We start from the raw sequence: 25,373 nt of genomic DNA, 5'->3' as shown, positions 1-25,373 counted from the left end.
CGGCAGATCGTCGGCTGTGGCGTGACAGGTGTGGGACGACATACGCATTACGCAGTACTATGACGTCGCACGGATGCGTTATGTCGTGCTCAGTCTTAGAACGCAACACGGATTCTTTCACCTGCTCAGAAATATTGCTGGAATTTCTGTACCTCTCCATCTCATTAGCACGGACCTTAGCATGCCCCCTGCCCGTGTCACTGCACAGTGCACATCTCTGCCATTACGAGGTCTTTGCACCGTCTTGCACGCTCACCACTTCCCCTACAATTAACCGTTCCATCAGCGTTACAACGATGGCACCTCGCTGCCGTGAGAGGGTGGGAGAGCGATCGTGACCTTGCCGGCAAGCCCTGGTGGCCCACTCGGGGGTCACTGCGCAAGGGGCCGACCAAGGCTACCGGGGCACCTGCGCCGGTCAATGCGGGCGGCGCAGTACCTATGGGAAGGCGATGTAGGCCGAGGGTGGCCGGTTGGTAGGAAGACGGGCGTGGCCCGTACCAGGCAGAGATTGGTGACGCATGCTTGGACGGCCATAAGCGGGCGCAAAATCCCCAGCACACGGCCATGATGCAATGAGGAAGCAGAGAACAACGATGCCTCACAGCTGTGGTTTCGCCGACACCGGCGCTGACGAACTATGATCATTCTCAATACACCTCTCGAGTTCGACCCGTTCAGACGTGACTCTCAACTTCGGTGCCTCCGTGACATTACTGCTGTTTTTCCTCAGCTCTCTTAGCATTTCAATAACTTAGTGATCTGCCAGCAACGCCATGTAGTCGGGTAGAGACAGGCGAGCGTTTTTTAAAGCTTACTTTTTTTATTTAACGATTTTATGTTTTGCTTTGCTTTTCCGTCACACGGACTGAGATAATAAATACAGTATATTGCTATGATGTCAGGTTCGGAGAGGACTCGCCTTGTGATAAGCGGTGGCTCACGGGAACAGACCTCTAAGCTATTCATTCATTCATTCATTCATTCATTCATTTACTGGCATTCATTTTGTTATTTGAAGCTGCGCTATCCAATCAGTTTTGGTGGCACGAGACATCAGATCGTTCCGGGCGTCACAACTCAGTCCAGCCATCACTGATCGATCCAGAACGTCACTGATGGGTTCGGTCTCTCGTGGCGCAGATGTCACTGATCGGTCCTGGGTCCAGTGGCGCCGGGTGACTGATTCAAACCACACGGGGCGACTGATTTAAAAAGTCTATTTTAGCGCAGTCCACAGACGTCACCGCTCGGTTCTGGGCCCAGTGGCGCCCGTCTGGCGGCTGATTTAAATAGTCCTTGCAGGGTCCCACTTCCGCGTCATGATAGCGCCTCCTCCGCCGTCTATGCTGCATAATGCAGGTGTCCCAAGGGCGGCGGTGAACCGTCCCGCTTGGCTGGGTCGCAGCGCTTCTGCGTCTCGAAAACTCACAGCGGCGGTGTCAGAGGGGGGGGGGGGCTGGAAACACCCACTGAGCAAGGCTGGTTCCGTGAAACCCAAATATAGGGCACGGCGTGTCCGATTGGTCGGTGACGTCACACGCGAGAATCGCGCCGTAAAACAAGTCTGAGAAATTTATACCAGGCTAAGGTAAAGGGATCCAGAAACAGGATATTGTGAAGAAACAAATGCGTTTTATTTGGTCTTAACCCGCGCCGGGCCGGTGCTCTGAGATTCCGCGCCGGGCCGAGTTAGAAGGGGTGTCTGAACGCCCCCCTTCTAACTCGGCTCCGGTAACACGCGGTAAGCGGCAATCGAAAGAACGTCCAAAATAAGGACGAAAACCTTTCGGTCATTTTTTGGGTCAGGTCAAAGGTCAGGTCACCAGAGGTCACCAAAGGTAAAATGTTGACTATTTCAACATTTTGGAAACTGCCAACGAATATCTCGGGAACCGATAGAGCTACAGCGCCGCGGAAAAGCGCGTTCGATAGCCCTTTTACAAACCTTTCTGAGCAATGTTCTCAGATTTGACCTCAGGCCAACGGTTTAGCCTCCAGAGGGCAAAAACTCCAAAAATAGCCGTTTTTACGAAAAGCGTTTTTTCGGCAATAGCTTTTGACTCAAAAGAGCCATGACATTACTTTTGCCAGCATCGTGTTCCTCTCGTCGAGACGCGTCGAATGAACTATAATTTGACCTTGAAAGGTCAACTTGAAAATTTGACCTCAGGTCAAGGTCATGACCTGACCGGAAAAGGTCATGTTGCATATCAGTCGATCCGCAACGTCGAGCCGAACACATCTAAGGCGTTTTCAGCGCTCTAGCACGCCTCTATCAGAAGTTAGCGAAAAACTGCTAGATTCTATTCGTGACCTGAGATGACCTCGTGGACATAACGAGGGGTCACAGTTGCCATTTTCCGGTTCAGTGTGTCAATTTTACCTACATATCGATGTTTGAGAGTTTCTAGAATAGCGTTCATGCAAAACAGACGCTTTTCAATTTTCACCCATTGACTTATAATGGAGAGGCCGCAAAATTGACCTGACCTTAGGTCACCGCTATCGAAATTCCGAGATAAAAATTTGATAGATAATGTTGCTCTAATCAATTGCTGAAAGTTTCAAGGCGATCGATCAATCGGTGTAGCTATGACGAGCATTCTTTTTTTCTTAGGTGTGGTCACTTGGCGTGACCTGGTGACCTGACCTAAGGCGACCTGGGTCTGAAATTTTCACAACATGTGCGGAAAAGATGCATGAACAGGTGTGCGAAAAACGGCGGCGCTCCGCTCCGCCGTTTTTGAGATATCTGCGAAAAACCGCAGGGGGGGGGGTGTTCAAACCCCCCCCCCCGGCCCGGCGCGGGTTAATTCTTGAAGACGCATAGATACCAACTGTAACCCAAAACCGAGGAGACGACGGTTAACCCTGTATTACATTAACATGTTCCTCACATTTTTTTGCATTTGTATTTTTGAATAAGTTACGTGACACACAACTGGATATAGATAAAACATGTCAATAGATGATGACGGTAGAGCGTGAAACGATATGCAGCGCAAACTATAAAATGAGTCACGTCAAAGTTGTACATGAATAATGAATATGCATGATGCATAGTATTTAAAAAAGCATATGTATTTGCAACACACTTCATCTTGCACCCCATGGCCATCATTTTCAACCCACAAATCATTGAACATTTATAAATGACTGTCCTGAACTCTTGCAGCAGGACTGGACAGTGGTCAGTGGACACGGGACAGAACATGCATTCATTTCACACTCTGTTACCACTTCAGGGCACGTGGCGACTTCGGAGGTAGATACAGGGCTTTCGACGGCACTGGGTACAGGGTCGTCTGGGCGGTGTAGGACGGTGGTACTTTACCAAAGTCTTCTGGCATATTCTCGGCCAGTTCCGCTCCTGGCAACAAAAGTCCCATGGTTATAAGAGAAGAACGTATGTACAAGCTTTATGACAAGTTTTAAAGTTATCAGTTGATTGTGTTTTTGTTCAAATAATGGAAAATGTCATTTTCATCACCATAATCATCAGCATACAACATGTAGAACACTCATTATTTGATAGGCATTCACTCCTCACCGACCGGGCTGTACTTTACGGGCTGTACCCTGACGGCTTTTCGTGTAGAATTTAGCCACGGCCCAGGCCAGCAGGATCAAATACTCGAATAGTTCGGCGACCATGACCAGCGATATCCCTAGGTAGAGCGACATGGCGCCTCCGACACTGCTCACCAGGGAAATGTACTGTGAAAACACAGCCCATCACGTCAGTTGCCGACGGATCGAAATATGTAGTGACAAAAGATGTAATTATTATCGTTAGTTGTAAGTTAATATCAAATGTATTTGCAAATAAACTAATTCCTCTTCGTTTTCTGTAAGTCAAGCTACATGTGCTGCACGATAAGAGTCGAAAGTAAAGAAGAGTCTGCCATCCTCCTCAGCGCGGCGCATTCGGCCGAATGCCTGATCAGGGTGCAGCAGGTTAAAGGGGCCCTCCCACCTTCAAAAAGTTAATGAATTGGCATTAAAGTGGTGTCCCGTGGTTTAGAAATTTCAAAAATGAATATATACAAAATGTCACCGAAAAATATTCACTGGTTCTCAAGATATAACACTTTTACTTTTCTTTACCTCCGCTGTTCCTACGACGTCATTTAGAAGCAATAATTTGGCATCCTAAAATTGCGGCAGATGTTGCGCGTAAAGCATGGTATATGCCACCAATTTTTACCGAGGTTTTAGTATAAGATTTAGAAATAGTTAAATCTCCGCTGACGTCACAAATTCTAAGGGGCTAACTGCATTAGCCCCTTAGAATCTGAAAACTGCAAGTTTGAAATATCCTGCTTCAATCTCCGAATTGAAGCAGTTCTAGCCTCGATGTTGTGAGTGCCCAAACCGATAAGTGCAAGCCAGGTACCCCAACTTGGCTATCTCAACTCAAAACTAATGTTAAGGTGGGATGGTCAGTGGTCACTAAGTTACCCGAGAAATAACCTATCATTTGGGTGTTTGTAGGATCCCGCTGGAGGTTTACAGGTTTACATAAGGTTTGCAGGCTGCATCAGGTTTACAGGTCTACAGGTAGCTCTAGGACTTTAGTTTACATTGGTTGGATTTACAGTTGTTTAAAGGGACTATCCCACCTTCTAAAATGTTGTTAAAACCAGTTAAATTGTGCCCGACTTTATAGATTGGATGACCAGGAACACGGTTCTGGCATTTATTTTTCATTAAACATCTTAGGCTTCACCTATATTCCAAACACAAGCTTTCAAATATGTGACGGCACAGCCCAAAATTACCTCCTTCCCCAGGCCACATTACTGTCATAAAGCTGATTCTTTTTACTCGGTAGGCACCACTACAAAGTTCAGACCAAGTTTTAAGCGATTTTTCAACGAACAAACCCATTTAAATCAGAATGACTAAACGAGGTGACGTCACACTAACGGTCGCTCCATGTTGAAGATAGGGCCTTGTACAAGGCCCATTTTCAAATGAAGGGAACGAATTTCTTCAACACCAAGAGGCCGCGGGGGTTGCAACCTAGATAGATAGTGGTTTCTGAACCTCGCCGCAAACTTAAGGCTATCTCAACTCAAACCCCATGTTAAAGGTGGGATAGTCCCTTTAAGGGCGGGTTTACGTTACCGAGTATTTGGGTGTTTGTAGGATGCGCTGCACGTCCAGCGTTTTGTAGAACACCTTTAGTTCGAGGATGTTCTGAGGAAGTCGTTCAGCATCCTCCATCAACAGACTGCTGAAGTTTAGCTTCAGACGTCCAATCAAAGTGCTCTGTGAACAGGAAGAACGTTGAAGGGGTATGCGACTCCTATCGTGGCCAATGTACATACTACATTTCGCGAGCAGAAATACAGAAGACTTAATATCATGCCAGTGGGAATCCAGATAGTTTTGTGTGACGCTGCGAGAGGTATACTTGCCAAAAATTTCCTTGTTAAAAAACATCGGATGCCAGTGCCACTTCCTTATGCATTGCTGTGCAGCTTTGCAAACTTTGAAAATTTGTTTCTTTATGCACAGAAAGAAGACGACGGACGTGTTATTTGTTGGTGTCTGAAAAGTGAGAATAATATGTGCAGTGCCGCAGAAAAAGGCCGGATGAAGAGACCCATCACATCCATACCAGGTACGACTGTCTGGGCCACATGGTCATCGACTGTTGCGCGTTGTAGCCGGTCTCGTAGCACGGCGACGGACAGTGGCACGTCGTGTTCTGGCGCTCGAAGAGCTCCCGCACACACAGCAGGTCGTCACCTGCGGTGAGGTGATTGGTGAAGGAGGTAAGGAGGTACGGTGATCGTAAAAAAAACGTACGAGCGGAAATGGTCAGGCACAAGAACGGCATGGTGCTCCCGACGTACTTAATTAAAGGTAGTGTGCCAGCTTTCCTGGACCGTATGGAGTTAATGGCCCAGATAAGGAGAACCGGATTTTTAGAACTTATCCATACCTTCAAAACTCATGGAAACGTCTTAAATTCTTCAAATTTTGAGTACCCCAGTGCGAAATTCGCCCCGACGGGTTGTCGGTCGTACCCCAACCACATTTCACAACACTATGAACAATAAATGCACACACTGAAATCGCTATTACCGATATACTCATCCAATCAAGTTTCGATAAACCCGTTCATGAACATCTCCTGCGGTTTCGAACACGCCTGTTAGGTGGTGCGGCAGACCGCGCCCAAAGCCAGGGCCCCGGTAACGTGAGGTAGCCGAGTCGGGGCAGCGTGCGCTGACCCAAGCCGGGGCCGCGCGTCCTCCCGGTGTCATGTGATAGCCCGGGGCTGCCCGCGGGGATGCGGTAGACCGCGCCCAAAGCTGCGGCCCCGGCTTGGGTCAGCGCACGCTGCCCCGACTCGACTACCTCACGTTACCGGGGCCCTGGCTTTGGGCGCGGCTTCTGCTCATACTTTGTGGTGCGGTGGTGGTGCGTCGGGCCGCCGCGCTCTGACTTCAGCCAAGAAAATGCGTCAGCTGATCATTGTCATTTCTGCCACTTGCGTGTGGTGAAATGGGGTCATAACTTAACTCACTTAACTCACTAACGCCGAGTGGCAACTATAGTTGCCATCTACAAAAACCTACTGCTGAAGGCAAGTTAATGACGTCAGAACAGCATTTGTGGGATGCCTAATCAGCATATTCCCTTCTCATCATGATCAGACGGTTTTAGTCACGTCCTGTGCGCAACATGCTTCACAAATCAAGAAATAGTCAGACGTTGCAGAGACGGCCGCCATATTGGCTTGACGGTCCCGAAGAAAACGACGCTGTTTTTCCAGAGTGTCCGGTATTTCCGAGCATTTTCGGCTTATTTTGATCCAGAAAGGATGTAGGCAGGCTACCAGTGTCTCAAAACTTGAAAGCACTCTACTCATTTGTAGTTATTTGTACTAGATTTGTACTTGGCAACTATAGTTGCCACTCGGCGTTGGCGTAGTCAAAAATATGAGCGGTTCATAGTTAAATAGTTGTATTTACGGATATACTGTAACGAAACATATGTTATTCAACCAGACTGTCCCCGTGTATACCTTGGGACATAGTTACATGGACTTTTGCAAATAAATTAACAATTAAGGCAGAAATTAATTAAAAAATACATGCATGTCTATACATTACCATAGTGAACCCTACCCCCATCCATTGTTTTCTTGGTCTATTCTCGACATTGTTAAATCTGTTTATGTTTATCATCTACTGAAGATATTTTTGTGGAATGGGATGCAATCTCGCTTTCTCTTTCCTCTCTCCCTCTCTCTCTCTCTCTCTCTCGCTCTCTTTCCCTGTTCCTCCACTGGCGGATGCAGGAAACATTACGGACATTCATAGCTCACAGAGTCCGACTTGCCCGATTTTGTTTCGTTTTCTTTGTAAAGAAAGAGAACTAAAACGGCATTTATACGATAAAGATTGCCTACGATTGCACAGTAATGCATTTATAACAAACCGAAATCCGAGAAGTTTAGGTACGAGAATTTTCAAACCCTGCTGCGTGTGATATCACCTATCACCTTTCTGGATAAACCAGAGTCGCTCTCGCTTTCTATGTCGAAGACTATGCTTTGCTGGTTTTTCCTAGCGTTCGTTAGTCGCGCCACTTGCAGTATGCATAACCAAACTCAGGCATGCTCATCTGCAGGCACCGTGCCATGATGCTAAATCGTGTGACCAGCTCGTGTTTCAATTTGGAGGGGCACGTAGGTATTAAGCCTATTTGCATCAACAAATTAAGTTTTTAGCATCGTAAAGACGCTGTATGACGTTTACAAACAGGGACCCATAAACGAAAGCTCCCCCACCTCCTCCGCTGAGCTCCCATTGACGCCGATTATGACCTTGACACAGTCGTGATACCGAATTGATTCCGATGAAGCTGCTTGCTATCTGAACTTTCACAGCAGATGCTGGTGATTCAGCTGAATGAGACGGTGGAGGCGGCTTTGTGCTTTGGGTTTCGTGCGAGGATAACAGCACACGAAACTTTAGGTTACGATCACGTAGCTGCACTGGCGGATCCAGGCTTGCGTTTTGGGGGGGGGGCCAACTCATGCTGGAGCCAAACCTAGGGTACCCCCAAATCCTGTTTTCTCATCGGATTTAGGCCACTTATTTTTCGTCACAGCCCCGACACTATGATTTTTTTTTTTACTAGAAAGAAAAATATATAAATGGTAGCCCACCCGACCCATGCCTTTATATTACTTTGTAAGCACTTACCATCGCTTTTGTCGACCATTAACCCGCTTCGAGTCAGTGCTTGGGTCCCTTTGCGAACTATGTTTCATTATCGTTTGGGGGAGGGGGCAAACGGGCCACTTTAGACCTCTGGGAAGGTGGCATGGCCCTAAATGCCCCCTCCCTGGATCCGCCAGTGTAAGAGATTATTGGAGCTGCAGTTGGGTACCTCAGACGTCAGGGTACGCCCTCAGATGTATAGGACTCGCATGGAGACCTCTTATGCTATAGTAAACTGAAAGGACCCAAAGGAGCCTGTCAAGGGCTCCCGGAGATAGACGTGGGCCCTCAGGAGCCCGCCAGAGCCCCCAATAAGGGATAAGTGAGGCATACCAAGTGCCTGCAATTGCATATTGCACAAGCCATAACGCCTTTACAAATCAATATATTATGTATCAGTGGCAGATCCAAGGGGGGCCACATGGGTCATGACCCCCCTTGGTGCCCGGGGGCACCACAGGCGTGTCAGGGGCACCACCGGCCTAGCAGGGGCACCACCAGCCCGCCAGGGGCACCACAGGCCTAGCAAGTAGCAAGGGCACCACGGGCCTGTGAGGGGCCCCACAGGCTTGTCAGGGGCACCCCAGGTCTGTCAGGGACACCAGAGACCTGCCAGGGGCGCCGCCGGCCTCGCAGGGGCACCATGGGCCTGTCAAAGGGGCACCAGAGACCTAGTAGGGATACCACAGGTCTTACAGGGGCACCACCGGCCTTACAGGGGCACCTTGGGCCTGTCAGGGGCATCACAGTCCTGTCAGGGCCCAGGGGCACCAGCGGCCTAGTAGGGGCACCACAGGCCTGCCAGGGGTACCACCGGTCTAGCAGGGGCACCACCGGCCTCGCAGGGGCACCATGGGCTTGTCAGGGGCCCCACCGGCCTCGCAGTGGCACCACCGGCCTCGCAGGGGCACCACCGGCCTCGCAGGCATCACGGCATCACGCAGGCCGCAGGGGCACCTTGGGCCTGTCGGGGGCATCACGGGCCTGTTGGGGGCACTTAAGGCTTGTCAGGGGCACCACAGTCCTGTCAGGTCCCAGGGGCATCAGCAGCCTAGCAGGGGCACCCTAGGCCCGCCAGAGGCACCACAGGCCTGCCAGGGTCCAGGGGCACCACAGGCCTAGCAAGGGCACCACAGGCCTGTCAGGGGCACCTCAGGCTCCCGTGCTACCCCCCCCCCCGGATCCGCCAGTGATGCCACACCACGCGAAACACCGCCAACTACCAGCTGCCGCGCCATAAACACGTGCCAACAACAGTCTTTTTTTGAAGGTCGACTCCGCTTGCGCAACTTTTGACTGACCCTCACTGCTACCATATTGCTTCCATATTATGCTGTGGAAACTTTACTTCACCAAGTGGCTAAAAACCTCCATCAAGGTATATTTTCTTAGAAATTTTTCTGACGTTTTGGGGGGGGGCCAAACAGGCCACTTTAGGCCTTTGGGGGGGGCCATGGCCCCCGTGGCCCCCCCCCTGGATCCGCCAGTGCGTAGCTGATGTTGTCTCATGGGACTGAATGAAAATTGTGAACCAAAGGCGAGACATCGCCTGACTTGGGGCAGTGCTGATTCCTGGCACTGCCAGCTGGAAACGAGGAAATGGGGATTCAGGTGGTAGAAAATATGTGGGCCTGCTCAGTTGTCCTAAACTAGATGAAATTGAACTATATTTTTATGACACGTGGAATGTGTTCAAGTGCAATTAGTGGTGGTCGCCTTGTACTTACACCACTTTTACTCGTCAATCAACATATCCCCCTTCTAATTCTGAAGTACAACCGCCAGTGTGTGCTCGAGTCGTGATCACGAAAGGGATCCAATTTGTCCAGACTCTCGTCCGAACAGTCTAAAAAACATTCGAAGGCGAACGGATTTACTGGTTAGGTAAGGACAGCAGAAGTACGTACGTATGCGGGAATCAGAAATATACTATACAATTCCATGGCTCCGGTAGGCCTGTAATCAGCGTGCTCGCAAATAGGCATGAATAATCGAGTTGCTTTGTACCCCGAGTTTTTACAAATGTATCATACCCGGTAGAAAGTTTTGTGATAGGACGGTATACCTGCCACCAACCATGTACGAGTAAATAGGGATCTGGTGAGAACTACGTATGAGATAATATGCATTCTTTGTTGAATTGTTTTCGAGCAGATTTTATTTATGCATGTCAAGATAAATGGTTAAAAAGGACTGGTAAAGAGCATCTGCTTTGGTACAGAAAAACACTTATTGATGGATAAATGAACTGTGTTTCCTGGATACCAAGGACTGCAGCTGCTTTGGGCACAGGCTACAGGCTTATACCATAGGGCATAGTGTAGATTCCACTACTTAGACGTAATTATCTTATTAAAAATTTATATTGAAGTGGCGTAACCACTTTTTTCTGTTTGGAAATTGGATTAAGGCTCGTGGGGGATAAGTTGGGACATAAATAGATTCAATGCATCCCGGCGATTAGTATTGTTTAATGAAAAGTTACGATAGCGGCAATTTTTGACTACGCCAACGCCGAGTGGCAACTATAGTTTCCAGTCCAGAAATATATGTTAAAAATATTTTTATTTTTCAATACACCGTATGTGCATTTCTAGTGCATGTAGAAGCACAGGGCATCAAGAAAAACTGCCGAAATTTGCCCACGGAATTATCGTCGTTAATGAGTTAAGAGACGGCTTTTTCATATCAATTATTTTACATAAAATCATATTTCAAACCATGAATAATGTTCGACAGCCAAATAAAAGAAACAATACCAATACAGGCTTACAGTTTAAGGCTCGACATTGTGTTGTCTACGATTAGACAGCTGATAACTCATTCCCGTACGCCGTAACTCTATAATGACCTTTGCTTATTGTCACATGTGCGCCGCATTCGCGATTGTTGCCGACGCCTGTTTGCAGCTCAGCCCACTACAGTTGTTATACATATCGAAAAACCGATAAACTTTTAGGCGAAAAAGGCACTATTCCAGGCCCATTTTTGATTTTCTTTGCGATATTAGGTAAAAACAGGAGCTTCTTATCCTAGGAAAAATAAAATGGGAAATCTTTCAAAGGTGGCACACTACCTTTAACATGATAATAAAAGCAAATAGTTCAACTATTGGTACTAAGTTAATTGGAAAAATGGATAAAACTATAGAAGAAGATAACAAATAAGCAAATTGTTCACGCCAAGAAAAAATTGCATGTTGATCTAATAAAAACTGGTGTCATACCCTGTTGCACATTCAGTTCTAAAAAGCTCAACACCGAATCTTAAAGCTGCCTCTTATTCAGTTTTCACATATTTAGTTAATTCATCTAATGAGCTCCCATACTCTCGGTGGTGAGGAGGCAGGGCGGTGACACCGGCGGCGCGGCGTCGCCCCTCCTCCTGAACCCCTCCGGCGCCGCCTGCAGCGGATGGAAGCAGCCGCAAGTCTTTATCAGGGCGTCCTGCAGACACATGCTCTTGCAGCGCTGAAATACGCCAAAGAATGGTACAGCTTTGTACATACGTACGCTGATAGCCAAAGCTATTCGTAATAAATACGGTAGGGAATCGCTGAATTGATTGGCTTTGACCTCAGTCGTCATATATACTTGTAACGTCTCGATGCATCTACTATACAGCAGGGCAAGTACCGATCTTTCGCTGACATTGAGTGAGGTCGGCTTGGAATGGACACTGATTCAACCTACCGTGACAGAGTACATTTCGTGTACGCTGGAGTCGTTGATTCTGGAATACGGCTCGTAGTCCACCTCCTTCCACCCAAATGCACACCCGGCCTCGAAAGGGAGCGGAAGACGCTGAACGCTCCACTGAAGTGAAAACAAATCACATATTTATCCACTTACAGCGCACTTGATTAGTGCTACTGCATTGGTACAAAGACTGATGACAGCATAACTACATATAATTTATAGGTGGAAATGTTTGCGCAAATATGTGGCATAATTTAGGGCCACTGAATATCGTTTGAGACCGATATCTGACGTCTAGCCATATTGTCATTGTAGCTTGCGGAGGACCAGCATGGCAGACCCTAACAATAAGACCGCAGTGTCCAGCTCAGTGGCTCGCGCGGACTCATCGGTAAAGATCCGACTTCACCTGGTCTATGGCGACAGAGGTGGTAGTCTGGGGGTAGAGGTTGAGACCGCTCTGCTCCACGGCCGGCACCTGATCTGGATTGTGGACCACAATTCTGGCTCCCAGAGACGCCGTTCGCGACGGCGGGTACACGTACTCCTTCATGTTCAGAATCAAACTGAAACCTGCGAAATGGTCAGCCGAAGTTGTGATGATTAAGTGCCAAAATTTATCCAGTTGTCAGAATTACAATCGAGGCACTGATGATCGTAAAGTAGCTGAGCAAGACTAGTCTTGGACTAGCCATGTAGCCCATGGGGGCTGCTACTAACTGAGTGAGACGATAGACTTTAGGTATGTGTTCTTATACAGGCGGCCTTTCATAGGACGTCACTGAATCGTTGGGGTGTGTCTGGACCGCTGCAACTCACTGAACATGTCGCCAGTGAGACTGGTCTCGCGCATCCCGGCGTACAGATCCTCTGACTCGGTGACGTTCGAGTTGAAGGTGTAACAGTTGCCGTACTGAGGCGAGGTCACAGTCCGGAACAAGCTGCAACAGACAAAATCGACACTGTGACAAACACATCAGATATATCCCACTATGTTGAATAAATTTAACGTGGTTGATCGCGTGGTTAACGGCATCCTTTGCATCGTGTAAGCCTTAGCTACGAGGACGGAAAGGACCTCACCGCTGGTCGCCGCAGTCGGAGCCCATGTAGGAGCACTCGATGATGAAATCCTCAAACGACAGCCCGATCTCGCCGCGCACACTCTCCGGAAGTGCCATGTAGTGCGCCAGGAAACGCATGCTCTTGTCGTGGGTCTCACTGGGAGTCTGAGGGTCGGGCAGCGGTGGCCGATCGGGCCTCTCGAGGATGCCAGGCCCAGAAGGGCCCGCGTTCCGCCTTCTCCTCGGTGCCTGTGGATAAGCATGGTCATCTCTGTACACGGGACTTTATTGGAGTTGGGCCCGTGTGGAGTCAAAGATGCGATGGCAAGTGTAGATATCTAAAGCACATAGTGGATTGAATGCCGGACTCCCCTGTGAGAGGATTCTATTCCCCTTGCCGCTCACGTTATATTCGGATCTAGCTGTCACCCAGGCCCCCAGCAGCAAAGCTAAGAGTCGTCCCACCGCCCGACCGATGGAGAGAGCTCATCCCACTACTTTCCGTTCCTTAACCCTCGCCGGCACAGGCCATTTTGCGTCCTTCGACGGCACAGGGGGGGGGGGGGTTGGTACGACCCCCCCTCGCGTTTGGCCCCTGATCGAGCTAGAGCTTCGCGGAAAAAACGAGCGTGTTGCCCGTCACGAGACGAAGCCGATGATACCCAATTTTAAGGTCCTAGGTCATCGGGTGACCTTCCAGGTCAGGTCAATGACCCGAAAACCGGGAAAATCGGGACCTGTTAGAAAGTCGTAAAGTGTGGCTGTTATGTGGTTTTCCGGGGTGCTGATCACGAATATCGTGTTAGTTTTGATCAGAGATGATGTCTTTAAGCATTTAGACCGGTCGGGTCAGGTCAGGTCAGGTCAACCGGTAGGGGTTGTGACGGGTATTCGTAATACGTGTCAACCGCCTCTGACAGCTTCGTAACATGTTACGAAGGCACCAAAACTACTTCGTAAATGTTCAAATGGTTCGCTAAATTCGAATTCAGCTCCAAAAACTAGCCTAGAAACATGTAAAACTCGAAAAAGTGAACCGAGGTCACCCGAGGTCACCAAAGGTCAATGACCTGACCTGACCTTCAGATGACCTTGACACCCACCCTAATGTATGGGAGCGACATCAAATCACATGTTTGAACGTTTGAAACCACAAAAAGCTTGCAAACGCGCGGCTAATGTCGAGCCGACATACGCCGAATCGCGATTCGGCCAAACATGGTCTCGGAAAAGAGGTCACAGGTCAAAGGTCATTGGGGTCAGGGTCATGAAATTTTCAGGGTAGGTGTAAAATTGATCAATGCGAGGGTACTGAAAGTTTCGTCGCGATCGGCCGCTTTTACGCGATTTATTCGCGAAAAACCTTAGGGGGGGTTGCATCAACCCCCCCCCCCCCTGTGCCGGCGAGGGTTAAATGGAATGAAACTGAACGTAGAACAACGGAAGGAAAACTAATTCTTACTTGAGAGTCAGTTACTTTGGTCACCTGTGTGTTTTCTCCGTATGAAATGTGATCCACGAGACGTCGCGGCACACGTGACTGTATCGTGGTGTCGTCTTCTTCTGTGACGTTCTCTTGCTCTTCTGTTGGCTGCTCTTCGCCTGTGGTCACCGTGACCTCGTCTGCTTCTGATGTGATGGTAGTGGTCTTAGCTCCCCTCAGCGCAGGCTCTGTCTCAGCGTTCACACTAGGCGACCTCAGTTCATCGCTGTCCATCAGTTGATTACCATGTTCTGTCACAGGCTCAGCACCATCGCTTGGAGGAAAGCTTCTGCCGGATCCGAGGACGGTGTTGTTCTGGAGGCACCTGGAGCTGCAGCCCATCTGTTCGTAGAGATCTTCAAACCGGTCCTTATCGCTCCTATCCAGGCCGTATTTCCGGACACCCGCGCAGCGTCGCAGAGGAGACAGTGGGGCCGCAGGTCGCCGATCCACTGTTCCGTGGCCAGGCCGGCCAGCGCGTCCCACTGGTACGGGCAGCGCGGACCGCGCCGGCTCAGACAGCCCGACTCGCGGAGGACGGTGCGCAGCAGCGGACGGTGCGCCGGGTCCCGCAGCTCGCGCTGCGCCAGCCGCAGACAGTCCAGCCGGCTCTGGCTGCAGACGGTCACTGCCGGGAACGACAGCGCGCCCTCGTGCACCACGTCCAGCAGGGTGTCGTGCGGGTGGGTCAAGAAGTCGGACACCACTCGCTGAACATCCAGCACCGTCAGCACCAGGCCCACGGCGAACAGCGCCATCCACAGCAGCCGCAGCGGCGGCAGACGCGCCGCGTGCGCCTGCGACAGGCCGCCCACGTTGGTGTCCGCCCAGAACTGACGACTCACGTCCCTCACCGCCTGACGTAGAGTGGCAGGACCGGCCATCGGACTGGGCTCGGCAGTGGCCATGGCTATTCTGAGGACCGGCGGACAAGCGCTAAGGATGGGCGATAATGCTCCGAGGACTGCCAGAAGCACCCATGAGGAGCTCTAGACGCACCTGGGGACCGGCAGTTAGCGCTCTGAGGATCGTTCGGTCGATGACGATCCTGAAGGCCACGTCCTGTCCTCGCCGGCTGGCGAGGGCTTCTGGCATTACTCCTTTTCCCTGTTGTTTGCGAAGCGTGCTGCTTACGCTCGGACCCGGTCATAACTCACCTTAGACTTATGGCAACGTCTTGATTACAGCCGTGTATAAAGGCGTAATCACCACATCAGAAGGCACGCTGTTTTCAATCACGTGCCCAGGACGAACAGTGTTTGGCGAAATGGTCAATAAAGGGTATTTGGGCCAGCGGTGATTAGTCGGTGACTGTTGTAAAACCTTTTGCTGATTAGGTTCCCTCATGCTGATGTAGGCACGCACAGCGATGCATTTGTCCGCGATGAGCACTATAATATACATATGTAAATATGTAAATATGTAGTACATATGCACTATGTGTAATAATAATGTGCGCATTTCGGACGTCAGCGGACAGACTACGGACAATTCGTGCAAACAAATAAATCGCGAAACAGCCATGAAAGGAGCCCGTTTGGAAGGTTTGACAATACAAGTTGTATTACCTCCAATACGTCCTGTGTAAATCCACAGTGCATTAGGCCATTAGCTGCCATTAAGTTGCGTATTATACGGTCATTTTTCAAGTCCACAAATAACAGCACATTTTTTTGTCTTTTGCATTGTATTATAAAGAATTGACTGGTATACGTATAGTTCTGGTTTCGTAATTTGATTTTACGCTGATTGTAATCGCATACAAAGTACGCGATTGGGTACGTGATTGGATTTGTACGTTTGCCAACCCTCTAGTTTGATGTCATTTTGAACTCGATTAGGAAGTCCAGAAAAGTCGTTCAAGGTATATAAGGTATACCTACCGTCAAAGAAGACTTGTTAGACATTCCATATAAAAATGCTTTATATTTACAACATGCAACAATATATATAGATGGCAAGGAATAGTTGGCATATGTATTTGTATTTACAGCACATGGAAGTTAGAAGCACAACAAAATATTAATAAACACCAGTCAACAAAACTCGTATGCTGCTCTTTCTTTAAAATAAAAAAAAAATCATCATGATTAAGCTAAGGGGAACATTCGACAACTTAGCGTCAGCAAAACTGCCATCCTTTATAAGTATCACGGCAATATTATCAACTAAAATGAATAATACATTTATATTATCAATAAATCAACACCTTCCGGCAATGCTGTAAAGCTGTCAGCAGTAGTTGGCGTTCTCTGTGTTGGTTATGATCCAGTCGAGGTATTTAGGAATCTTGACAAATACGTCCGGGCTGGGAGTGTGGCACGGTCGAACGGTCCAGATGGCCAGTCCGAGCAGAATTCTACGGAGCGGCTCGTCCTGGTCGGCAACTGTCAGCGGGGAGCCGAGTCGCCCTATGGGGAGAGGGGAAGGGAGAGGAGGAGAGAGGGAGAGAGGAGAGAGAGAGAGAGAGAGGAGAGAGAGAGAGAGAGAGAGAGGAGAGAGAGAGAGAGAGAGGGAGAGAGAGAGCGCAGGAGGAGCGAGAGAGCTGAGGAGGGGAGGAGAGCGAGAGGGAGAGGGAGAGGAGAGAGGGAGAAGAGAGAGAGAGAGAGAGAGGAGAGAGAGAGAGAGAGAGAGAGAGAGAGAGAGAGAGAGAGAGAGAGAGAGAGGAGAGAGAGAGAGAGAGTTACAATGTTAAAGATGTTTGAGGCCGTGAGAAAGTGTTGTAATGCTTATCTGGAAGAACCCTCATTACGCACATATTGTACTGCGCCGTAATATGCTTTTCTTCATTCATGGTACGTTGCTGATCGATATCATCATAAACTTCCCCGCACTTAAATCCCTTCTTAGCCAGGTAATTATTGCAAACGAAAATTTTGGAAACGTTTCAACCACTCTAAGTGAATCGCACTAAAATACCTATCCATTGTGCGAATAAGTTAAGCGTTTACGTACTCGTATAGCTACTGAATAGCGAGGCTCGCGCAAGGACAGAGCTCACCCAGCAGGCCCGGCGGCTGTGTCGATGGCCTCCGCACACTGTGCTCGGTGTTACAACGAAGATCTTCCCAGTCGTTTTTATGATGCGATATGAACAGCGGCCGATGCGCATAGTCCTCATTGGCACACTGCGCAGAACGGGTGGACGGCTCTCCTCGCTCGCTGGATTTGCTTTGAACTGTGAGAAGATGATGGTTTGTAATTGTTTCAAAGAGTAGGTAGACTGCAAGTGCATAATGGCGGATCCACGAAAGGCGGTCTTGGACGTTGCGGGGAGAGCCTTCCCAAAAGTGTCTTAAAATTCATAAAAACTCATTGACTTTTGATTCCTTAAGGGGCCTTGACACTTGCACGATTTTGTGGCACGCATTGGCACGAATCGAATCGTGCCCGTGCGCATACTAGTCGCAAACTGACGTGAAGTGTGCGTTAGCTCGTCGTGACTTCGTGCCATGTCGGGGTGAGAACTTTGAAATGTTCAAAGTTTTGGTCACGACAAAATTTCGTGACCGGATCGTGAACTATGCGCAAACCGTTCGTGAACTCGTCGGGACGGTGCGGGAAGTGCGTAAACTATGCGCAAACTACGCGAAAAGTATTCGTGAACTCGTCGTACCAGCCCTTGCCAATGTGTGGATCTCGGCTTGCTTCGCAGCGCGAAATTTGGGATTGTTTGGTAATTTTCCCGAGTCGATTAGACGCCTAGATGGGAAGTTATGACCGAAAATGTATTTAACGGTCATTTCAGGTCAAAGAGGTCAAACTAGGTCCACGGGCTCAGGTTAGGTCACGGAGGTCACATTAGGTCACACGGTGTCAGGTTAGGTCAGAGAGGTCACTATGAGGTCGCGATGGGTCACGCCAGGTCACAGAGGTCAGCCACAGTCACGATAGGTCAGTCCAGGTCAAACTGGTCACATTAGGTACGGTCGGGACATTTGCGTCACTGAAGCTCACGATGGGTCAGGCCAGGACACGGAGAAATTGGTAAATGGGACCCATTTTTAGTTGGCATGCCCAAGTCGGCACAAATTACGCAAACTTGTCGTGCCAATGCGGGAAGTGCGTAAACTATGCGCAAACTATGCGGAAAGTAAGCGTGAACTCGTCGCACCAGTCCGTGTCAATGTGGACACGGATGGGCACGCATTCGTGAATTATTCGTGAAATCGTCGTGAACTGGTCGTGCACCAGTCGTGAACAGTGCGGGAGCCATCCCAGTTCGTGCACGAAAATGGCACAGCTTGCGACGACAAAATCGTGACCGAAAGTCGTGCAAGTGTCAGGGCACCATTACGCACCGATATTCAGTTTTAGACAAAATTGTCCTCATAAAAGTTGTTTAGCTCTCGTTTCATCGTAAAGAAAACGTAAATCTTCGTCAATTACGGGCGCAGTGGAACATTCGCCCCAGATAGGTACCCCTCGCTCCTGGATCCGCCAATGGACTGAGCGTCAGTCCGTTGCGCCTGATGGTAAGAAGAAAAAACTAGGAATATACAAGAACACTGCCGTCTGAGGTATTTCTTACAAATATCATTCCATATTGGCGAGGTGTTCTTTTAGCGTAATTTTTGCGACGTGTTTCAGTGATTGATGCTGCTCATCTTTCCTAGTACGTCTTTGCTTCCATGCAATCTGAAATTGATTGTTCTGTTTATTATTCACCTGTTCGCACAGACACCCAAATATGTACTTCGATCTCGTTCCCTTACTGGTACATGGTTATCAGTTCACGCAAATGGACCGTACCAGAGCATGTAGGTGTCAGAGCACGTCTTTATTTCTAACTGTAGGTGTACTTTTGAGACTTGACCAATCTGACCTATGTACATTACGGCCTCGGCTAGACTCACCCCATGAAGGCCCCATCCGACCATCTGGGCCTCGTCATTGTAATATTTTCTCCGAAGTTGTGGCATGCAGATCGGTGCTATGAAATTATCTCCCACCGGCAGGTCCAGCGGCGTCTCCAGCTCCAATAGCGCTATGTCGTTGTGCAAGATATTCGCATAAAATTCCGGATGGAGAATTATCTGTAACGGAATAGTTCGGGATACGAAAAGGGCCGCAGAATTGGCTGACATCGAGATACGCACCTCGCCAGACTTCTTGTCAGTTTCCAAGAAAACTAATGTGTTTCCGCCGGTGCTCCAAACATTTCAGGGCACCAATGTCATCCATTTCCCGTTTGCACACGTCAGCTCACCCTCAAGACGTTGAGACGCAGCTCCGTCTCGGAGGAGCGGAAGGTCTCGCGCTTGCCGAGGATGACCTGACCCCACTGCGGACGGCCACCAGTTTACGCAGTGAGTCGCCGTTAGGATGTACCGATCGTTGATCAGAGCTCCTCCGCAGAAAGGTGTTCCGCCCCAGTGCTCTCCTGAGGCGTCCACCAGCGCTGCCTGCCGACAGTCAGATCATACCGATCTAAAGTAAACTTGACATACCGTCTATCAGCGTCGGATTTTTAGACGCAGGCTTAAGGCATGCCTCGGTAATGATGTCCAGAAAATGTTTAAAAAAGTTTCCATTGCTGTGGCATGTGCAGCTACAACCCATCGCCGCTCTCCCACCCACCTACCATCCACGGATAGTGATCATGCCCCTCGATCGTGCCGTTGACGGTGCCGGTGCCGTTGGACCGGTGGTCGACGATGCCGCAGCACGTGCTGTTCGGAGCCGTTCCGGGGATCCGGCGCCACTGGTAGGTGAGCTCCACCAGATCGGGCTTCTCTGAGGTTGTCGAAGTTGTCTGTGAAGCTCGTGCTGGTGCTGTGATGCCCCGGGGCGGCATCTGCCGGATATGTTGGCGGCATTTATGGAAGGTTTTGGTGATAGTGAACAATACGAAGGCAGCTTATTCGGGGCAGAGAGCAAGCGAAGACCACATCGCGAGTCGTGATGTATCGCTAGATCAAGGATTCCGTATTGGTATCGCCTGTATCACCTGTCTATTCCTGATCCTGGGGTCTCCTGTCGCCCGACTGATCAAGTCCTGCCACCTATCAGGACACTCCTATCCCTGTCTGGAGCTTTATATCGTGTCTTCCGAGTCTTTTATCTTCCGTCGAGTCCTGTATCACTTTTCTGGCCTCCTGTATCGCCTTTCCAATGGCTCACCGTGTCCGTGTTAGGCGTTACTGGAAGGACGGTGCCGCTGACGCCTCCCGGACCCACGGCGCCGGAGGAAGACGGCTGGCAGCTCAGCAGGGGCTGGCAGTGCAGCAGTAGCAGGAACAGCAGTGGCAGACAGGCCCAGCCAGGGAGAGCCTCCATTGCGCGACTCCACTGCGGCCACAACACAAAGTGCAAGATCAGTGGGTTCAAACGAACGATGCCAATGCCATGCGTCCCCAATGTATGTAAGTTAAGCTTTATTTCCACGTCTTAATAAATGCTGTGTGCTCCACGTCTTATGAAGTGCTGTACACTGAAAGTTCAAGTTACGATATTAGCATTATTTTAGGAGGTATCAAGGAAAGAAGATCAACCCCTTTTGAGGAGTAGGGTGGCTCAAGAACAAATCGGAGCTTTTATCATATATCGAGATAACAGTAAACCCGATTTTATTCTCAGCCGTTTTATCTAACAGAGAAATCCCGATGTCAGGAGCGTTCAATAAAATTTGAAACATAACTAATCCTATGTAGGAACTTACCTGCCTTACTGAGCAGCAATCGACGATTGACGGCGACTTACAGGGAACGCCAACAGACACTTCCTTGAGAAATTATGCATAAAATAACGATGCTTAATTAAGTAGTTGGGGCGTGACTGAAAGACGTCACCAAACTGAACTCAGTCAGAACCGTGCACTCAGACGAGAAATCAACACTCGACTGAACGGGCGATATCTGAGCTGTCTGCGACCTTCATGATCAAGGCCTTGTGTAGTTAATTTGCAGCGCATGGTAACGTCAATTCATTCAGATATCTCGTCACTTGACCTATGCTGATAAAAGTTTGGTCTGTTGATACTCATGGTCGTCAATGGTCTTAGTCTAGAGTAACGATGCGATCACTGTGAGTTTTTTGAATTAGACAAACTAATTCATAAATAAGTGAAGATAAAAGCACCATAACCACCCAACGTTTCGTATTACATAGGTATTTACTTTCTCAGATCTCAAAGTTGATACGGCATATTCTTACACACAGAGTTTGGAGCCTTGTAAGTACAGAGTCGTCGGTACATTTTCGTCGTTCTAATACAGCGCGACACTTTTTCACCGTTTCCTCTATCTTGCATGATGTAGGTATATGAATATGTACATTTTCAAGTTACAAAATACAAATTAATGTCTTTCCTAAGAAACAAAACGGACATCGAAAGTAGCATGATAAAACCATCCGAAGTATTTGCTAATTTTGTGATGAACGCCGCTTCTGTAATCCTTCGTCGAGTTTTTAAGTTCTGATGCACATGACTTGAGTTGAGTTTTTGAGCCCGCGACCAGCCAAGCAGACGCCCTTCTTTTTCAGCGTGGATAACAAAAAAAGATTTAGAAAATCTGAGATTGCGTAAATCCCGCCTGCTATGTTCGCAAACTCAAGTTTTGAGACCCCTGCTACTTTCCCCGTAGTACACGCGCGGGCCCTTCAACACGGAATCTTGTAAACTACGCTGTTGCTGTCCGGAGGCCATCCTGCATACTTACGTTTTAAACATGCTGATCCATGAAGATCTCTGAAAATCTGAACAAATTAAGTAGTCTGCACTAGCTCAGAAATCTACATTGTATAAACAATGTCAACTAAAAACACGAATTTCACGTAAGATTACTTTCGCGAATTAATCCGTGAAGATTGTCATATACATTGAGCAACTATCTGACCCACAAATAGTTATTAATAATGTCGAAAGGGTTAGACCAAGTATGAAATTCATAACACGACAATCTTACCAGCGATTTTGAAATATTTATATTGCACAACAACTTACACAGTGAGTGAACCCAAGCACATTTGGACGTTGGCCTTATCTTTAGACACTCTGGCTCTGGCAACACGTGGCTCTGTGTATATATATAGAGCGACTGTATCTGCTTTACCAGCGCAGCGATTCATTAGTGGTGCGGCAGTGACACGGAGGCACGTGCAGCAGATGCCCGGCAGTCCGGTTGCAGCCGGCGGCGGTCACTGGCTGTGCTCCTGCAGGACAGTCAGTGGGCCACCGACATCTACAGCGAGACGGTGACACCGGGCCGGCGGCCGTACTCGAGCGACAAACTTCATCCAGCTCTTCTGACATGTGGGTTGGTGCACAGAGTTGGAGCTGGTGTTGGTGTTCGGTAGTGTTGCTCTTCTGCGCGCCGCCGCTGGAGGCGCTGCCGCTGGTGCACCCTAGCGCCGCCACCCCGCAGTGGCTGGATCTCAGCCACCCCCTGGACAACACCAGCCACCACTGGCCCGGCTTCCTCGGCTTCAACCTCACGCTGATGATCAACGGCTCTGTGACCCCGGACGTCTGGGCTGCCCTGCACAACTTCGCCTCCTCAGAGCACACGGGCACACACATGGACGCGCCGATCCACGTGGGGCGCGACGGCACGTGGAGTGTGGACCAGATTCCCGCCGACCGACTGGTGGGACACGCGGCGATGATAGACATCGCTGACCGCTGCCAGGCCGATCCCGACTCCATCCTCACCACAGAAGACCTGGCCGAATGGAGAAAACAGCACGGCCAGTTTGTGTACCCGACCATCCTGCTCGTGCGTACTGGACAGGCGGCACACCGCGACAACATCAACAGATACCTAGGCCTGCCTGAAGGATACCAGTTCCATGAGCAGGGGTTCTCTTTCGACCCCCACGAGCTGCCGCCGCTGCGTTTTCCGGGCATTGGTAAGGCGGCGGCCGATGAGCTGGCCGCTGATGACGCCGTGGTGGGTGTTGGAGTCGACTGTCTGTCCCTGGACCAGAGTGCCAACCTCCGTCTGGAGGCGCACCACGCGCTCTTCGCGCGCAACAAGTTCGGACTGGAGAACGTCGCCGACCTGAGTCGTGTGCCAGCCACCGGGGCCACCGTCATGGCTCTGCCGATGAAGATACGTGGTGGTACAGGAGGACCAGCCAGAATTCTGGTCCGCCTTCCAGAGGAAGGTAGCCAGAGCTAGGACACGGCACCCCCACGGCAATCTACTGACTGACATCGACGAGAAAAACCATGGTGTCCGAGCTGAGCGAATGAAGCAAATGACGAGCCCCCTGAACCGTTGACCTGACACAGCCGATGTGATTGCTCGGAGCAGTTGTGCCGACATGGAATAAAGTTTTGACCTCATGTGGACTGTGAACTGATGGTTTGGAATAATTACGAGCGAGCGAGCGAAGCGAAGTCTTTTGAACATAACGCGGACAAATCTCAGCATGAGCGGCCCGGCCCGGCCCGACCCAGCCTGTAACGGGTTTTGAGAGGCTTATACCACAGCAACCGCTGGGCCGATTGGCCTACGGTCTTTTTTTGTCGGGTAGTCCCATCCCTTCTACCCTGTACCTAGTTGACTACTCCAGATGCAACTAGGTGACTGTATATTGTATAACTATCTTGACTTTTGGCCTATACTAAGACATTACAAAAAGTTATTTCAGAAAAGTGGCTAGGTACCGTAAACGGGGGTGACTTTGCCATGTCTTCAACTTTAGACGCTTGTATGTTTTAAACTTGTTAACTTATTGGGATGACTCTATGTTTAAAACACGGATGACGATTAGCTCTTTGGGTTTTGTTATTATCGTATTTATATCTTGACTAAAAATATAAATTTTTAAGGAAAATGAGTCGTGGCAAAGTTAAACTGAAAAGGGGTGACTTTGCCACTATGCCAAATAATGGTTTTTTAAAGGTAGTGTGCCACCTTTGAAAGATTTCCCATTTTATTTTTCCTAGGATAAGAAGCTTCTGTTTTTACCTAATATCGCAAAAAAAATCAAAAATGGGCCTGGAATAGTGCCTTTTTCGCCTAAAAGTTTATCGGTTTTTCGATATGTATAACAATTGTAGTGGGCTGACCTGTAAACAGGCGTCGGCAACAATCGCGAATGCGGCGCACATGTGACAATAAGCAAAGGTCATTATAGAGTTACGACGTACGGGAATGAGTTATCAGCTGTCTAATCGTAGACAACACAATGTCGAGCCTTAAACTGTAAGCCTGTATTGGTATTGTTTCTTTTATTTGGCTGTCGAACATTATTTATGGTTTGAAATATGATTTAATGTAAAATAATTGATATGAAAAAGCCGTCTCTTAAGTTATGACCCCATTTCACCACACGCAAGTGGCAGAAATGACAATGATCAGCTGACGCATTTTTCTTGGCCGAAGTCAGAGCGCGCGGCCCGACGACACACCACCACCGCACCACAAAGTATTGAGCAGAAGCCGCGCCCAAAGCCGGGGCCCCGGTAACGTGAGGTAGCCGAGTCGGGGCAGCGTGCGCTGACCCAAGCCGGGGCCGCAGCTTTGGGCGCGGTGTACCGCATCCCCGCGAGCAGCCCCGGGCTATCACATGACACCGGGAGGACGCGCGGCCCCGGCTTGGGTCAGCGCACGCTGCCCCGACTCGGCTACCTCACGTTACCGGGGCCCTGGCTTTGGGCGCGGTCTACCGCACCACCTAACAGGCGTGTTCGAAACCGCAGGAGATGATGATGAACGGGTTTATCGAAACTTGATTGGATGAGCATATCGGTAATAGCGATTTCAGTGTGTGCATTTATTGTTCATAGTGGTGTGAAATGTGGTTGGGGTACGACCGACAACCCGTCGGGGCGAATTTCGCACTGGGGTACTCAAAATTTGAAGAATTTAAAACGTTTCCATGAGTTTTGAAGGTATGGATAAGTTCTAAAAATCCGGTTCTCCTTATC

The 25,373-nt window shown here is 49.2% G+C and overlaps 2 protein-coding genes and 1 long non-coding RNA gene across 3 annotated transcripts; 1 reads left to right on the top strand and 2 right to left on the bottom strand.

Annotated features, from left to right (window-relative positions):
• Window positions 1-3,063: 3,063 nt before the first annotated feature.
• LOC122387429 (degenerin unc-8-like) lies at window positions 3,064-13,259 on the bottom strand. Its single transcript, XM_043377612.1, has 9 exons — window positions 13,031-13,259; window positions 12,767-12,888; window positions 12,357-12,520; window positions 11,942-12,064; window positions 11,578-11,719; window positions 5,630-5,760; window positions 5,134-5,277; window positions 3,558-3,720; window positions 3,064-3,373 (listed from the first exon to the last, which is right to left on the bottom strand). The coding sequence occupies exons 1-9, from the start codon at window positions 13,147-13,149 to the stop codon at window positions 3,237-3,239; spliced, it is 1,245 nt and encodes a 414-aa protein (XP_043233547.1). The 5' UTR covers window positions 13,150-13,259; the 3' UTR covers window positions 3,064-3,236.
• A 4,276-nt stretch (window positions 13,260-17,535) lies between these two features.
• LOC122387428 lies at window positions 17,536-19,784 on the bottom strand. The gene is made up of 3 exons (XR_006257586.1): window positions 19,704-19,784; window positions 19,351-19,530; window positions 17,536-17,672 (listed from the first exon to the last, which is right to left on the bottom strand). It is a non-coding gene; the product is annotated as an uncharacterized LOC122387428 (long non-coding RNA).
• A 2,962-nt stretch (window positions 19,785-22,746) lies between these two features.
• On the top strand, window positions 22,747-23,616 carry LOC122387444 (isatin hydrolase-like). The gene has a single exon (XM_043377638.1). The coding sequence runs from the start codon at window positions 22,747-22,749 to the stop codon at window positions 23,614-23,616; it is 870 nt and encodes a 289-aa protein (XP_043233573.1).
• The last annotated feature ends 1,757 nt before the right edge of the window (window positions 23,617-25,373 follow it).

Source organism: Amphibalanus amphitrite, unplaced genomic scaffold, assembly GCF_019059575.1.
Source record: "Amphibalanus amphitrite isolate SeventyFive unplaced genomic scaffold, NRLGWU_Aamphi_draft 000286F_arrow, whole genome shotgun sequence".
In the NCBI taxonomy this organism is placed as follows: domain Eukaryota; kingdom Metazoa; phylum Arthropoda; class Thecostraca; order Balanomorpha; family Balanidae; genus Amphibalanus; species Amphibalanus amphitrite.
This window is presented reverse-complemented; position numbering and strand designations above follow the sequence as displayed.

Coding starts and splice junctions, on each gene's coding strand:
- LOC122387444 (XM_043377638.1), top strand. CDS start 22,747: ATGTGGGTTGGTGCACAGAGTTGGAGCTGGTGTTGGTGTTCGGTAGTG.
- LOC122387429 (XM_043377612.1), bottom strand. CDS start 13,149: ATGCGTTTCCTGGCGCACTACATGGCACTTCCGGAGAGTGTGCGCGGC. Junction 12,521..12,766: donor TCTCACTGGCGACATGTTCA/GTGAGTTGCAGC, acceptor ACCATTTCGCAG/GTTTCAGTTTGATTCTGAAC. Junction 5,278..5,629: donor GGCCCAGACAGTCGTACCTG/GTATGGATGTGA, acceptor TCCTGTTCACAG/AGCACTTTGATTGGACGTCT.